General features: G+C 65.1%; 8 protein-coding genes across 8 annotated transcripts in view; 2 read left to right on the top strand and 6 right to left on the bottom strand.

The window, feature by feature from the left end:
- Nucleotides 1-1,588, bottom strand: part of F751_2309 (GTP-binding protein SAR1A) — a gene marked incomplete at both ends in the record, with an annotated part of 4,372 nt that extends 2,784 nt beyond the window's left edge. Inside the window, 5 exons of the mRNA XM_011399177.1 lie at nt 57-146; nt 412-779; nt 932-1,066; nt 1,266-1,399; nt 1,516-1,588. Of these exons, the coding sequence (XP_011397479.1) occupies nt 57-146; nt 412-779; nt 932-1,066; nt 1,266-1,399; nt 1,516-1,588 (800 nt within the window). The remainder of the gene's footprint in view (nt 1-56; nt 147-411; nt 780-931; nt 1,067-1,265; nt 1,400-1,515) is intronic.
- A 687-nt stretch (nt 1,589-2,275) lies between these two features.
- F751_2308 (hypothetical protein) lies at nt 2,276-3,727 on the bottom strand (the record flags this gene model as incomplete). The annotated part of the gene is made up of 3 exons (XM_011399176.1): nt 2,276-2,352; nt 2,598-2,759; nt 3,331-3,727. 3 exons carry the CDS (start codon nt 3,725-3,727, stop codon nt 2,276-2,278), a joined length of 636 nt encoding a protein of 211 aa, XP_011397478.1.
- Nucleotides 3,728-4,196: 469 nt separating this feature from the next.
- On the top strand, nt 4,197-5,203 carry F751_2307 (hypothetical protein; the record flags this gene model as incomplete). The annotated part of the gene is made up of 3 exons (XM_011399175.1): nt 4,197-4,202; nt 4,497-4,768; nt 4,984-5,203. The coding sequence occupies 3 exons, from the start codon at nt 4,197-4,199 to the stop codon at nt 5,201-5,203; spliced, it is 498 nt and encodes a 165-aa protein (XP_011397477.1).
- Nucleotides 5,204-5,682: 479 nt separating this feature from the next.
- On the bottom strand, nt 5,683-6,997 carry F751_2306 (hypothetical protein; the record flags this gene model as incomplete). Its single annotated transcript, XM_011399174.1, has 4 exons — nt 5,683-6,016; nt 6,217-6,348; nt 6,572-6,791; nt 6,955-6,997. 4 exons carry the CDS (start codon nt 6,995-6,997, stop codon nt 5,683-5,685), a joined length of 729 nt encoding a protein of 242 aa, XP_011397476.1.
- Nucleotides 6,998-7,573: 576 nt separating this feature from the next.
- F751_2305 (Glutathione S-transferase omega-like 2) lies at nt 7,574-9,522 on the top strand (the record flags this gene model as incomplete). The annotated part of the gene is made up of 5 exons (XM_011399173.1): nt 7,574-7,634; nt 7,827-8,226; nt 8,350-8,550; nt 8,765-9,083; nt 9,331-9,522. 5 exons carry the CDS (start codon nt 7,574-7,576, stop codon nt 9,520-9,522), a joined length of 1,173 nt encoding a protein of 390 aa, XP_011397475.1.
- Nucleotides 9,523-9,761: 239 nt separating this feature from the next.
- F751_2304 (Leucine-rich repeat-containing protein 1) lies at nt 9,762-11,936 on the bottom strand (the record flags this gene model as incomplete). Its single annotated transcript, XM_011399172.1, has 4 exons — nt 9,762-9,985; nt 10,203-10,316; nt 10,533-10,713; nt 10,863-11,936. The coding sequence occupies 4 exons, from the start codon at nt 11,934-11,936 to the stop codon at nt 9,762-9,764; spliced, it is 1,593 nt and encodes a 530-aa protein (XP_011397474.1).
- A 397-nt stretch (nt 11,937-12,333) lies between these two features.
- F751_2303 (Chaperone activity of bc1 complex-like, mitochondrial) lies at nt 12,334-13,989 on the bottom strand (the record flags this gene model as incomplete). The annotated part of the gene is made up of 3 exons (XM_011399171.1): nt 12,334-12,674; nt 12,817-13,285; nt 13,639-13,989. The coding sequence occupies 3 exons, from the start codon at nt 13,987-13,989 to the stop codon at nt 12,334-12,336; spliced, it is 1,161 nt and encodes a 386-aa protein (XP_011397473.1).
- A 459-nt stretch (nt 13,990-14,448) lies between these two features.
- F751_2302 (hypothetical protein) lies at nt 14,449-14,829 on the bottom strand (the record flags this gene model as incomplete). The annotated part of the gene is made up of 2 exons (XM_011399170.1): nt 14,449-14,733; nt 14,827-14,829. The coding sequence occupies 2 exons, from the start codon at nt 14,827-14,829 to the stop codon at nt 14,449-14,451; spliced, it is 288 nt and encodes a 95-aa protein (XP_011397472.1).
- Between the last annotated feature and the right edge of the window lie 150 nt (nt 14,830-14,979).

Genomic DNA, 14,979 nt, shown 5'->3' with positions numbered 1-14,979 from the left:
TCTTCCGCGTGACCACCGCCTCGATGGTCCCGTGCGGCTCGCTGGTTGCGACGTACACGTCGTTCTCAAAGCGGCTGAGGACCGGTGTGCAGGGCAGGAAGTGCAGGTTTGGCATGTTGAGGAAGACCGACTCCACCTGCGGCACACTGCGGAAGGGGGGGGGGGGGGGGAGATGGTTGGGCGACACGAGGGGAGACAGGTATGGTGACAGGCGCCACAAGCTGGCCTGGGAATGGGTCGGGGGAGCGCGTCCTTTTCTTCAATGGGATGCTTGAGCCATGCACTGCCCTCCCAACCACGGATGGCAGTGGGTGCCAAGGCATTGAGCCCTCTGTACTCACCGACCTCCTCACCGCCCTTCCCACCAACCCCGCCCCCCTTCCCCCCCTCCACCAAGATTGTTATACCCACTTGCTCAGCGCATTCTGGGCCATGCGGTACAGCGTGTACTGCACGCTGGGGCTGAACACGCCCTTGGCGGGCGGGCCGTAGAAGGCGGCGGCGAACCCGGCCTTCACGCCCTCGAACGCGGGGTCGAAGCAGGGCGGGGGTGCGCTGTACTTCCAGGTGGCGGTCACCGAGGTGGCCACGATGCGGTCGGGGACGTCTGGCAGCGTGGTGAACTTGTCGTGCAGGAAGCCGGAGTAGCCGCTCTGCGTGGTCTTCAGCACCTTGAGCTCCTTCACCCCGCCCTGGATGGCAGCCTTGCCGGCCTTGTCGTAGGTCGCGTAGCCGGTGCGGATCTCCGTCCCGGTCATCATGTAGCCGTGGGAGTGGGGCTGCAGGAGGAGGGTGGCAGGAGGGGAGGATGGAACCATGTCGACATATTTGTGCCACCCGAGAATGCCGGCCTGAGCAAGGTCGTTTTACCCTCTTACACACTCGCCCACCCCATTTCCTAAACATCGAGCACCCTGGATCCCGGACTCACCACGCCGTCGACGCTGATGCGCTTCCAGGGCTCCATCTCCACAAAGACCTTGGCCTTGGAGACCAGGGGGTAGTTGTCTACAAAGTGCTTGGCAATGGCGAGGGCAAACTCCTCAGGGCCGCAGGGCTTCTTCATCTGTGGAGATGTGGTCCAGGGGCCGATCTTGGAGAGGGTCGACACGTATGCCCTCCTCACTGAGGGAGGCATGTAGTCCACGCACGGGGGTCCCAGGCGCAAATCATTGCATCCCTCACCAGTCATCACGATGCGGTTCACAAGCCACATCCACCAGTGGTCATACCCTGTCATCCAACTGCACCCCATGCAACCATACCTGCTTGGCCACATAGTACACTGTATTCTTCTGGGTGTCGGTGGCTGTCATGCCCTCGTTCGACTCGGTGAGGAAGGCGTGCTCCATGGCGCTCTCCAGGGTGGTGGCCACCTTGAATTCGGCAAAGGTGTGCACTGCAAGGGCAGGTGGCAAGGAGGCTCCTAGGGTCGGACAGGGGATTGGGGTTTGCACATGCCTGCAACCCATGTATTGATCCAGACTCATAACACTGTCCCCGGCAATCACTCACCGCTGCCCTCACGCCAAACGCGACCGACTCGCACGCGGCTCTTGCCGTGCTGGTGGAGGGCCAGGGTCGCCATGTCGGTCAAGGGGATCTGGGCGGGCGGGAGGGCGAAACAATCCGCAACAAATATTTCTATGATATGTATAGGGTTTGAGGGCCGGACATGCCTGCTTCGCGGACCTCACCATTGCCGGGCTTGCCCCACATGAAACCCTCGCACCCAGGACCCACCGAAGAAAGAAGGGTTGGGCAGATCCCTGGACGGGGTGTGGATCTGAAGATGGAGCTATACTTCCGCACTACTCACAAGGAAACATGCAGATGCAGACAAGATGGTCTGGTGATGACCTCACACGCGGACGGCGTCGGGAGCTGGGCAGAAAAAAGTACAGCGCACCAGTTCACGTGACCCTCGTTCCCCCGGAACCCTAGACCGGCTCACATCGGCTGTGCGTGAAGGCGACAAAATGCTGAAACTGGGCAGGGGCATGAGGTTTTGGATCTCCCAAGTCAAGTGTGGTAGAGGGGCCAGAACAAGGCGAGTCACAGGGCAGAGTTGTGCAAGGGGGCGAGGCTTAGCACCAAGCGTCGCCAACCCGCTGAATACGGAGGGTCCGCTCTGTCCCTCGTCAAGGAGCGGTGGTCAGCGGACTTGCGTTGAGTCAGGGCTTCTGGTCAAGGTGCCGAGAGGTCGGTCTGGTCGACCTCGGCGGAGCAAATGTCATCGGGGGAGCTGAAGGCCAGGGCGGGCTGGGTGGGTATGTCACCGGCGCCAGGCATGGGGCATGCCTCCAAACACATACTCCAGGGCTGCCTTCTCCTCGATAGATAGGCGGGACACTTCAGAGGAGGCGGCCAGCAGGGGGGCTGCACAGGACCACACCCCCACGGGACAGTGGGGGTGTGACCCTGGGGGGTTGCACTGCAGCAGCGGGGTATGGAGCGCGAGGCCGGTGGTCGCCGAAATGAATGGATGAGGAGATGAGGAAGGAACGTCTCCTCGACCCTCTGTCTGCGAATTGACCCGCCCACATCAGCAGCGCCACGGCATGCCATGCACCCTGCTGGCCTCTCCCAGCACCCACCTCTGGCGAGCTTGGTGGGGGGCTGTTGATCGTCCACCACCAGCCTGACGCGCCTGACCTCCTTCACCTCCAGCGCCAGGTCGCCGGGCTGGCCTCCCAGCTCCACCGGTGATATCTGGACGGCCGGGGCATCGTTGGGGGACTCCAGCGCCGGCGTGCCGGCTGCAGACGCCGCGCGGTCCTGACGGGGCAAGGGAATGGTCCAAGTCGGCGTGGGAACAGGACACTGGGTGGCGGAGGAGGAGGGTGCTCAGGAGTTTACTGATGGGGCACGGGAAACTGGGCAGACGCCGCTCTTGCCCGGAGGGCCCCCGAAACTTTGTTCCCCACGCCTCACCTCCCCGGAGGGGACAGGGGTGCTGCGTGAGGCGGGGCCGGCCCGGTGCTGGAGGGGAGCCGGCGCCCGCGCGGGCGCGGGCTCCAGGGCGGCGGCCGACCCCGGGCGAGGGGTGGCGTGCCGGGAGGGCCCCATCCCCAGGTCGTCGCCCAGGCCACCCACGCCACCAGGCATCCACAAATCAGACAGATCTGGCACTGCAAGGCACAAGGCGGGAACGCTCGGATGGTCTGCAAGGAGGGTGGGGCCCCATGCAGCCATGGGGCCAAGATCAATGCATGCCGTGCAGGCCAAGATCAATGCATGCCGTGCAGGCCAAGATCAATGCATGCCGTGCAGGCCAGGGGGGCCCACGCCCCGTCAGAAGAGCCAGCCCCCCACTTTGACTCTGCTCACCTCCCAGCGAGTAGTCGTCGACGTAGGGCAGGCCGCTGGGGACCGAGGAGGGGAACATGTCATCGAAGAGGGAGCCGCGCCCCAACCCCTCTTCCAGACTGGACTGTCCGGGCCTGTGCTGCAGGGAGCCCTGGCCATCTGGCTGGCGGGTGCTGGCCCCAGGCCCGTCGATGGACGGCAGGGCCTGCAGGGAGCCGCCCAGGAAGTCGTCCGGGCCCACGCCGATGGCGTCGAACATCCAGGAGTTCAGGGTGGAGGAGTTGGACAGCGGGCTTGGCCCCCTGACCCCCGGCTCCACGGCATTGGACGCGGAGCCGGGCATGGCTTGCCTCCTCCCTCCGTACAGCGCCGCATGGCTCCCGAGGGACCGAGACTGGGTTGTGGTGACGGTGGACATGCCCACACGCGTGAGGGGAAGGTGCGCAGCGGGGCAGGGTTTACACCCCGGAAAGCGCCATCCTGGAGGCCTCTAGGAGCGAGCTGCCGGCCTCAAAGAGGTAAATGACAGGGAATTGGTGGTAGGCCAGGCACGGGAAGGACTGAGCCGCAGGGAAGATGGCAATCTCTCGAAAACGAGCTGGGCGGGGGAAAACAGGCCACAGGTGATGGGGGCAAAATTCGGGGGTTGGTGGTCCTTCTAACCTCGGAATAGCAGCTTTGGTTGCTGCAGGAGTCTTAATACGAAGTCGCGTGAGAATCTGCATCACCGAAACCTCGTGCCCTGTAGTGGAAATCGATCGTACGGGACACATTAGGGGGCGCATCGCACACATTGCCTCCCGAATGTGCAACCTCAAGCTCTCATTCTCTGCGTTGGCTCCATTCTCGCGGCATGTGCTAAGTCTAGCTAGAATAAGAACTCCATCATGGCGGTGAGGAGGGTCCCGTGTCGACAGGAGTTGGGTGCAGGTGTGAGGCTGGTGCCATGCCCTCACCCTGTGCCTCCACCCGGTGCAGAGCGCCCTCCCACCCCGGAAGCCGGATCCCAACCGATTCAAGTCGGTGGTATCCATGCCTGAGGATGCCGTCAAGGACCCAGACTACCTGCGAGCCGTGCAAGACGTGAGGGGCTGAGCTCGAGGAAGGCCTTCCGGATCGATGCCTGCAGGATGAGGGTGCAGAGGTCTGAAATACCATCCCCACCCCTTCTCCACGCACCCTCGCAGCTGGAGGACCAGCAGAGCAACCGGGCGGGGTGGTTGTTTGCCAAGGGCGCCTTTGACAAGGGTGACCTGCTCCACCTACGCGACGAGGAGGAGCGGGGCCGGCACCTGGAGAAGGAGGTGCGCGATGCGGAGCAGCGTGAATTTGCACGGCAGCGGGCTGAACTGGAAAGGAGGGCGGAGAGCGGGCAGGGAGCGGGGGCCGCTCCGTCTGCCGGTGGAGCAGGGGTGGCGCCCAGCAAGCGACCCCCTGGAGCGGAGATCCCGAGCGGGAGGTGCGTCTTGCTGCGCAGCTGCGCCCTGCACGACATGCATGTGCAGCAAGGAGAGGGAGGGAGTCAGTCACTGGTGTCCTTGATGGACCCGTGAGCGTTTGAGTCTCTGCTGCTCGACAGTCTCTGAGCATGCCAGCTAGACTGAGTTGCAGCACGAGGTGGCATGCAGCACGCCCCAGCCATGCACACCCTCATCGAGATCTCAACCCTTACAGGCAAAAACGGATGGTACCCCTGGTCCGGATCAAGCCCTTGCGTCCGGAAGCAGCTGCTCCGGCAGTCGCGCACGAGAGCACTAGAGAAGCCCACGAGAGCGCGCAGGAGCCGTCAGCGGAGGCGCGCGGCGAGGCGGGATCCGAGGGGGAAGGCCTCGCGGGACTCCTGGGCCAGTACGGTAGCGACTCTGACGACGAGGGCGAGGCTGCCTCGTCCTGAATGGAGGTGGTGCACTGTAGCCCGCCCATCCGCTGGCGGTGTCTATGTCTTGGAATTAATATCGGCCCATGCGGGCGCGCAGCGTAGAGACCAGGGGTGGAAGCATGTTGCCTATTAATCAAACGTATGCAGCCGGGATCAGGAGGATGCCTTACATAAGCAATGCAACCAACATTTTGTCGCAATCCGGGATAGTGTCAGCAGTCTGGGAAGAGAGTACACAACGATGACAACAGCGGCAACCCCTCTGGGTGCATGCCTGCTGTGCCTGGACGCAGACAGCGTAGCTGGGTCCCAAGCGACACCCTGGAGGGTTATGTGTGAGAGGGCACCCATGGCAGCGTGCAGGGCACTGTCCGTTGGGGATGTCCTTGCGCTTTTCCGGCTGCACAGCGCAGGCGGCGCCTGTCGACCCGCGGACTGAGAGTCCCAGAGGAGCCCCTTTCCAACAACAAACTTCTCGCTCCCGGCACCCCCACTCAGCTGGCGAGGTGCCCCGCCGCCCGCTCCCAGATTTGGGTGATGGAGAACTGGTCGCCCATGAGGCGCAGCGGGTCGCAGCCGGCGAGGATGTAGAAGCGGCAGGCGCGGGGGAGGTGCAGGCGCGCGGCCACCAGCGCCGCCTCCAGGCCTGCGGGCGAGGCGGCCGCCACGCTGGCAATGGCCATGCCGCGCGGCGTGGTGGCCCCCGCCAGCACCGCCACCGGCTTGCCGTCGGGGCCCGGCAGCGCCCAGACCCGGCGCTCACTCAGCGCGGCCACCATGGTAGAGTGGGTGAGGGGGAAGAGCGTGCGCTCGCCGGGCAGGAAGTCCCTGAGGTGGGCGGGGGCGGGGGAGCACGCGTCCAGGGCGGCGCACGCCTCCTCCAGCGTGGCACACACCTGCCGGGGTTTATTACGGGGAGGTACAGGGGGGGTGGGGTGGGAGGCGGGGAAGAGAGGGAAAGGGAGGCGAGACGCAGACGAATAGAACAAGGCAGGGGCATCTATGTCGGTGGGCACGGACACCGGCACCTCGCACCACCCCTTGCCTTGGCGGCGTGTGCAATGCTGTGGGCCTCCTGCTCCTGGGGCGGGTGCAGGACTAATAGATCCACCGACAGCCCCTGGGTGATGGAGAGGTGCAGCGCGCTGGAGGTCTCCCAGCTGCGGAGCGGGGAGGAGAGGAGGGAGAGGTTTGGAAGGGTCTGAGGAGAGGAATTTGACGGACAGACTTGAGGCTCACTGAACCAGTCCACATCGCGATTCTGTCTTCTCTTCCAAGATCCCAGCGCGGAAGATCACAAACAAATGTAAGTGGCCAACAAACACTCCCACCGCCCACCCGCCATGCAGGACCCAACAAACCCTGGCCCCCCCCAACGCCTACCTTGGCCAGGCTAGGACGTCGGTGACGTGGTGGAATCCCAGCCCAGAAAACAGGGCCTGGGAGCCGGGGTTGAGGCTGGGCAGCGCGGCTCGGACGGTGCGGCACCCCGCCTCACTCATCACGGAGGCGATCAAGCGGTGCGCGTATCGTTGGCGCCGGAACTCCTCGTTGGTGAACACGGCGTGGATCCACAGGGCATCGTCCACGGTGGAGGTCACCACTGCGCAGGTGGGGGAGGGGGGGTGGGGAAAGAGCGTCGGGGCCCTGCCATGGGGAAGAGCGAGGAGTCACCATGGGGGGCACCCGGCAACTAGGCATTTGCCAAGCCCGCGCAGCAGGACAAGTTCCCACAACAGAGCCCTCCAGACGCACAGCTCGCTCACCCAAGGCCTGGATCTGGCCCTTCTCATTCACGCAGGCCTTCATGACCGCCTCTCCATCCTGGCAGGCAGCCACCAGGCTCCTCACCCAGGCGGGGACGCCATCTGCAGGTGCGATTCATGCATGAAGCGACAGACAAAGAGGAGGGCTAATCGGCGTGCATGCGACCCCTTCTCACCTGATTCCTGTGTAAGCTCGATCTCGAGAACCTCATTGCTATCGGAAGTGAAGGACGGGGAGGGCTCGAGGGTCCGGGCGGCCGGCAACGGCTCCGCTATCGCTGTTTCCATTCTTACGATGGTGCTTGTAATCCTCAAGAGCCGCTTGAACGATCTGATTGGCTCCCACTCCAGGGAAGTACAGGTCGCGCCCGTTAGTAACTATCAGCGCGCTGTAAATAGTAGATCTCATGTTTTTAAGCCCACGTGGGGGGGTGGACGATGGGAGCGCACCAATTGAAGGGACGCATTGATTGCGATACGCCACTCCATTCATCTGTGCCGCAGCAAAGCTGGATGCAAGCATTGGAAAACTCCCTGTATCGCGTCCGAACCTCCCATGAATCATGCCGTGGGGCCCAGGGCCTCCGTAGACATTCCATGCCACAGAGCTGCATCTGCGATGCCACCGTCATACGCATGTCTCGGGAAGCGTAGCCGGGCCAGGAACCTCAGCACTTGCGGTGCGCGAGCGACCGATGAATGCGCATGCGCGTGGTCTGGGCGCATCGCTTGCATGCACACATGCTGGCTCATGGTGGTGGGGTGCTGTGCGTGTTGGACCCCTCCCGCTCATATGCGCAGTATCAGCCCCTACCATGGAGGACCCCCCCCAAACCTCACCTCCAACCCTTTACCCGTCCTCCTTCCTCCAGGTGCCACCCGGCCTAAAAAGGGCCTGAGTATCCTGGAGTGGACGGGCGGCGTGATCCCACAGGGCGTGCTGGTGAGCGGGGTGAAGGCCGCATGGAAGGCGGCCTGGCTCACCTTCATGCGCGAGCTGGCGCCCCAGGACGCCGAGGGGGCCTACGTCCGCCCCACCTACTCGTTCGAGGGCGTGCTAGGATCCCCGGACTTCCCGCTGGAGACCGGAAGGTATCGCCTGTACCTCGGCAACCCCTGCCCCTGGTGCCACAGGGTGGGCCTGGCCCTTGCAGCGCGCGGCCTCGGCGACCACGTCGAGGTGGTGCACCTGCTGGACGACGCGGAGCGTGCATCTCGTGGCGGCTGGGTCTTGAGGGCCCCGGACCCAGTGTCTGGAGCGCGGGACCTGAGGTGAGCGCCTGTGCTGGACTGCGTGCTCCCTGCGCAATGCGAGCCCAGGGCAGTCCCGGCAGCTGGGACGCTGCCTGGCACCTTGGCTCCTGCTCCCTCAACCGCCTCTCCCTCGCTGTGCAGGGGCGTGTACGATAGCCTGAGCCCCGGGTACCGGGGACGGTGCACGGCGCCCCTCCTCGTCGACCTCGCCGCCCGTCGCATCGTGTGCAACGAATCCTCGCTCATCGTGCGCAGCCTGAACGCGTTGCGCCTGCCGGGGGACTCAGGCGTGGACCTGGCGCCCCAGCACCTCCTGCCTGAGATCGAGCGCTGGAACGACAGGTCTGAGGTGAACACTGTGCGGCGGAGAGAATGGGAGAGGGGCTCGCCTGACTCCAATGGCGAGGGGTTTCCAGTGTCCTGCACTGGGTGTGGCTGCCTGCAACAGACCACTGTGTGTAGTTCTGGAGGGCAGCGCCCTCAGGGCTTGGTTGACATAGGAAGTCAGTTCGGCTGCGCCTCTTGCCACCCAACACCCCCTGAATGACCCCCCCAGGATCCAGGCGGACATCAACAACGGGGTGTATCGCTGCGGCTTCGCGACCACCCAGGCGGCCTATGAGGCCGCGGAGTTCTCGCTGCACCAAGCCCTGGAAACGGTGGAGTCGGCGCTGGCCGCCTCCCCCTTCCTCTGCGGGGCCGCCGCCACCGAGGCGGACCTGCGCCTCCTTCCCACCGTGCAGCGCTTCGACGCGGTCTACGCCACGCTGTTCCGGTGCGGGCGCAGGAGGATTGCGCACGACTACCCTGCCGTCGACGCGTGGAAGGCACGCCTGCTTGCTGCGCATGTGCCGGGCCAAGCCTTGCAGCTGCAGGTGGGTATCTTTGTGTGTTTGAGAGAGTGTGTGTGTCCTTGAATGGGGAGAGGGAACACGGGAAGGTGTGTGTGAGGAGTGAGGCAGATCTGTGGGCTGATCTGACACCACCCAGAACCAACGGGGTGGTAGTGCTCCAGGTCAGGATGGGCTGAGCATAGAGTGTGCTGCCACCCACCGATGCCTCGGATGGCTGCTTTGGCCGCCAGGGACCCTCCCCATACAAACCTGTCCACACCAAACACAGGACTGCTATGACCAGGCGGACGCTGCGCGCAGCTACTACACCCAGCTCTTCCCCCTCAACCCGAGCGGGATCGTGCCCGTCCTGGAGGACCCAGGGAAGAGTTTGGAGCGCCAAGGAGCAGAGGAGCGGCCAGCGCCTGTGCCCATCACATCCATCTTCCAGGTGCACCCCCAGAAGGCCTTGGCTGCGTGATGAGCCGCGCTGTATCATAACCATGGAGACGACATGTGGCGCTCCCAGAGAGACCGCTGTGTAGGAGCGCCTGCGTTGGCCGCCCTGCTGCACACCTTCCTGCATAGGCTGCACCCTGCCATCACAGCTGCACAACAATGCTACCACAGTGTACAACAGTCTCTCGCAGAGGGAATATATGTGATGACGCCGGGGCCGGGTCTGTGCATCGAGGTCGGGCTTGCCAGGGGCTGCATGCATCATGTGCTTTCCTCGCTGCGTGCGCTGAGCACGACGCGCGAGGATCGCAGGGTCTCCGCCGCCTGCTCCCTTGAGGTGGCTCCCGCATGCTTGCTGGACAGCTGGAAGGATCGGATGCGGGCCGCTATGGCCGCAAAGCGTGGCCGTTTGGCGGGGTCGGGGGTCCGGCAGGCCTGCACGAGGGCGAGGAGGGCCTTCTGCGTGCTCAGCGCCACCTCCATGTCTGCAGTGCTTGGGGATTGGTGTTTGGGCGGACGTAAGCCGGCTGCTCGTGTGAGCGACATCAAGGAACGGCAACAGCGACTCGCTCCCTGTGAGGGACCTATGGAAGGGCACCGGCTTCAGAGCATGCATGGGCCCCTCTTCATTGCTGCGCGGAGGAGTTCAAGGTGGGGCAGCGTGCACTTTGCCTCTCCGGTCACCAGCCCCCCCTCGCCCACCTGAAAAGCCAATGTCGAGGTGCTGCATCAACCCACTGAGCATCAGGGCGTACGCCCGGACCTCCTGCAGCTCGTAGTGCGAGTCTTGGCGGCGATCGTACCGGAACGACGCTCCTGCGTGGGTGCAGGTGGTCGGCTGGGTGTGACTGCGTCCAGGACAGCCTGAGCGAGGCCCTGGACAGGGATGCGCTGCGATGCCCGGGCTGGGCCTGAGGTGGATCCTCCAGGGATGCCTTGCGTGGAGGGGAACCTTCAGTGCACATGCAGCCCTCCGTTACTGCGATTTCAAACCACGATCCTTCAACATTTCCCCCCCCAAGGGCCCCGCACCGTAGTCGCAGAGGACGGCCTTGCCGCACGGCCCCGCCAGAACGTTGTGGGCATACACGTCGCCGTGTGCAATACCCCTGGCGTGGAGGTATGCGAGGGCAACTGCCACAGAGTGGGCGATGCGCAGCAGTACAGCCAAAGTGTACCGTGTGCCCGGCGCCCAGGTGCAGCGCAGCAGGCTCTGCGGATGGTGGGGAGGGCGGGCAGGTCGGAGGCGCAGAGCAATCCCAGGGCTGCAGAGGCCAGCGTCGGAGCACGGATGATTGGAAAAGCAGGAGACAGGCCGCCGAACCCTTCGACACTGATTCCGCACTCATGTCTTCACAGCACCTTGTGGTCGGGCTTGGCTGCCAGGGGCTGGCCCTCCACCAGCTCCAGCACCAGTCCCCAGGGCTCGGCGGTCCTGGCCAGCACCCTGACCAGGCAGGGGTCTGCCAGGGCGCAGGCCACGCTCTCCTCGTCCGCGGCGCGGCCGTCGGGGGACACCTCCCCCACGAACAGCTTGAGCGCCACCTCGCGCGCCCCCCACGTCGCGCGGAAGACCTCGCCGCTGGCGCCGCAGCCCAGCCTCTGGCCCAGGGTGAGGTCGGTGAAGGGGATGGTGGGCGGCAGGCCCCGGCCGGCTGGGGCCGGTTCAGGGGCCAGTGGGTTGCCGGCGAGGGAGAGCCAGCTGAGGGAAGGCAGGCTGGCCAGGGCGGGGGGCAGGTGCGTGAGCCTGCAGCAGGCGACGCGGAGGAGCTCCAGCCTGGTCAGGCGCGCGAGCTCCGGGGGCAAGGTGGTCAGCTCGTTGAAGGAGGCCTGCAGCTTCACCAGGGACTCCAGCCCGCCGATGGAGGGCGGCAGGGCCGTCAGCGCGTTGTCGGTCAGGAACAGCTCCACCAGGGCGCGCAGGCGGCCGATGGAGGGGGGCAGGCAGGTCAGGCGGTTGCCCTTGAGACCCAGGCGCCGGAGTCGGGGCAGGTCGCCGACGTCCTCCGGCAGCTCATGCAGGCAGTTGCCCGCCAGGTTCAGGACCTCCAGGCCGGGGAAGCCGGGCAGGAAGCCGGAGGCGATGTACTCCAGGCCGTTGTCGCCCAGGTCCAGGAAGCGGAGGGAGTGCAGGGGCCGGAGGGTGGCCAGGTCATTGGCGGTCAGCCCGCAGCCAGCCAGGCGCGCCTCCTCCACAGAGCCAGGGTCGATGGCCCCGGCTCTGAGGTCGTCAAGATCTGCACGACTGTTCAAAGATGCTCTGGGACTCGCAGGGCTGGGGGCTGGGGGTGGAAGGACTGTGCAGGGCCGGGGCGCAGGCCTGCGGCGGAACAGGACCGCGCCTCCGACCAGGGCGGCAGCAGCCACAGCTGTCCCGGCGAGCAAGCCTACCGTCTGACGCGAGGGTGTTGGGAGATTCCATGTATCTAAAAGCATTGAAGATTCTTACTCCACCCGGCTGGGCGTGCGTTGCGCGGTCGAGGTCGCCTTGTGCGAGATTAAGGGTAGTGCGCGGGGGTGGTCGCTAGAGGCCGGACAGAGCTCGGCTTCGAAGCAGGGGCCTGCACATACCGTACAAGACGTCCCAGAATGCAGCTGCCAGACTCCTTTCCGAGATAACCGCCAGGCGATCGCGCTCCTCGTTTGGCTGTGGCTTGCTTTCGAAAAGCTCTGGCGATGAACGGATCGCGCGCTCTCGACAGCTTTATTGAATCCGGACATCAGGGTTAAGGAAAGGGATGAGACCCATGGAAGCAGCGTGCTTTGCTACGATCATTGATTATGAAGAAAGAGCACTCTGGTCACAAGAGAATGCATGGATCCCGGCACCGCCTCAATGCAGCGAAGCGATGCGCGGCAGGTCATGCTCCCCCTCTCCCGTCCCCTCCTTGGCCTGGAAGCGAGCGTACGCCTCCTCGAACAGCTGGTGGCAGGGCACCCGCGCCTTCAGCTTGATGCAGGCCAGGAAGGCGCCGCTGAGCTTGCGGTGCAAGGAGTAGCTGTCGTCCGGCGGCGGTGTCAGCCGGTGCCGCAGCATCACCGCCCCCAGCTCCGTCACGCGCTTGGTCACCGTCGAGTGCGTGGCAAAGTCGTACAGCCCCGGGGTGCCAAAGGGGATGCCCACCACCGAGCCCGCCTCCACGTGCGCATCCAGCATGACTTGCTCCTCCTCGCCTGCATTGGTGGGAGCTTGGAGAAAAGGTGGGATTTGAGGAGTCGGGATGGGCAAGCATCAATGAGACATGCGTAATTCAGCTGCCCATACACATTGTATACAAACTGCCTCCCCCGTTTCCCCTTCGCACAGCCTGCGCACCCGTCAGGAAGCCCATGTTGATGGAGTGGCGGATGATGGCCTCCCGGTCCCTGCGTGCGCAGGCCGCCACCATGTGCAGGTACTCCCGCACGAAGGTGATGGGGAAGTCCCGGGACGCGCCAAAGTCCACCAGGTTGATGCGTCCCGTGGCCTCGTCGTACAGAAAGTTGCCCCAGTTGGGGTCGGTCTGCATGAAGCGCCAGTCGAACAGCTCGCGCAGCGTCAGCGTCAGCAGGCTGGTCGCCACGCGGTCGCGTGCCTCCTGCCCCAGCTCCGCCACGCGGTCGATGTGCACGCCCTCCACCCAGACGCTGGTCAGCACCCCGCGCGAGCTCAGGTCGGGGACGATGGGGGGGACGAAGAAGAGGGGGGCCAGCTCGGGGTCAGCCGCCACCAGCGCCGCATAGCGCGCCTGCGAGGCCGCCTCATACTCGTAGTCACACTCCAGCGCCAGCTCCTTCTTGGCCACCTAACGTGACGTGGTGAGGAATGAGAGGAGGTGTTTTGAGGGTCTGGCATGGGGTGGCAGACTGTGGTTCTGCGGAAGGTGAAGGGGGATTCCGGTGCATGCGGGCCTTGCGCAGAAGCTTGGGCTTACAGAACGAGCACCTGGCTGCTTGAACTTTTGGGTGCATGAGATTCGGTGATCGCCACACTCCTTGACCCGCATGGCCCGCACCCTTGCAGTATGCCATCCCTCTCAGTAACAACAATCACTGAGGCTGAGGAGTGGGTAACCATGCAACCTCCAACCATTCAGGGGTTTTGGCCCCACCTCACCCCTCCCCCTTTCCTCTCATAGCATTCAATCCCCCCCTTCACCTTGGTCAGGTTATTGACGAATAGGCTCTTGGGCAGGATGTTGGTCAGGCGCACCACGCGCAGCAGGTTGTCCACGTCGCTCTCGATGGACTGCGCCACGCCCGGGTACTGCACCTTGATGGCCACCGCGCGGCCGTCGTGCAGGGTGCCGCGGTGCACCTGCCCGATGGAGGCGGCGGCCACGGGGGCGGGGTCGAAGGCGGCCAGGCGCGCGCGCCAGCTGGGCCCCAGCTCCGCTGCCAGCGCGGCATCCAGCTGGCGGCGAGGCATGACGTCGGCGCCGGCGCGCACGCGCTCCAGCGCGGCCTGGAAGCCGGGCGGCAGCAGGTCCTCGTCCTGGATGCTCAGCATCTGGCCCAGCTTCAGGGCCGCGCCGCGCATGCGGCACAGCGCCTCCGCCAGCCGCGCCGCGCCGGCGTCCGCAGCGCCCGGGGTCGCGGCGGGGCGGCCCCACAGCGCGCCGCTCACCGTGTCCACCGCCGCGCCGTAGGCCAGGGACACGCCCAGCCCGGCGAAGCCCGCGGCGCGGCCTAGCGCCGAAGAAGGCACGGCGCGCTCACGGGGCGCAAACACGCGCGCCGAGGCGCTGAGCCGCGGCGGCGAGGGTGGGGAGGATGGGGGGGGAGGCGGGGGTGGCGGTGGGGATGGGCGGGGCGGTGGCGGCGGCAGATGGGAAGTCGGCTTGAGACCATGCGACGTTGGCGGAGAGGGAGGCGGCGGGTGGTTGGGGAGGGATCTCAGGAGGGGGGGCCATTTCCTCAGGCGCGACGGTCGGGGGGTCGCGGGGAGGCGGAAGGGGCGGGCTCTGCATCATCTCCCGCGGGTCCTGGACCCCCGTCCCTCCAAGAAAGGAGGGGTCTTGTACTGCTCTGAAACCTGGCCCGCCCTCACACACAGCGCTCGGCTGGGGGATGGGCGCCGGTACGCCCTGCGCTGTCGCGACGGCGCTGTCGAAAGGGGTCTGCGGTTTGAGCCCCAGGGTCGCTGCCTCCACAACTGGAGGCGTGGGTGCGCTTTGGGGGAAGGCGCTGCAGAAAAGTGGCTGGACATGGGTTGCATGGCCGGGGGGTGGTCTGCCTCCAGCGCTCCCATGATCTGAGGGGTGGGGGCAGGTACGCCCTGATATGAGTGCATTGCACTGAGGTAGACACGAATACAATGCGCTATGGTGAATTGCAGGCATCTCACCATTGTCTGTGCTCGTGGACGTTGCGCTGGAGTTCAGGCTTGAGGGGAGAAGGCCACGCAGCAAAGAGCTGCGTGGTGGAGTGGGAGCAAGGGAGGTCACCGTGCATGCCCTGGATCTTTACATGCACTCACAAGGCATGCCCGCCCAGCTGC

Source organism: Auxenochlorella protothecoides (genome assembly GCF_000733215.1).
Source record: "Auxenochlorella protothecoides strain 0710 unplaced genomic scaffold scaffold22, whole genome shotgun sequence".
Classification (NCBI taxonomy): domain Eukaryota; kingdom Viridiplantae; phylum Chlorophyta; class Trebouxiophyceae; order Chlorellales; family Chlorellaceae; genus Auxenochlorella; species Auxenochlorella protothecoides.
The sequence above is the reverse complement of the archived record's forward strand: the minus strand, read 5'-3'. Positions and strand labels throughout refer to the sequence as shown.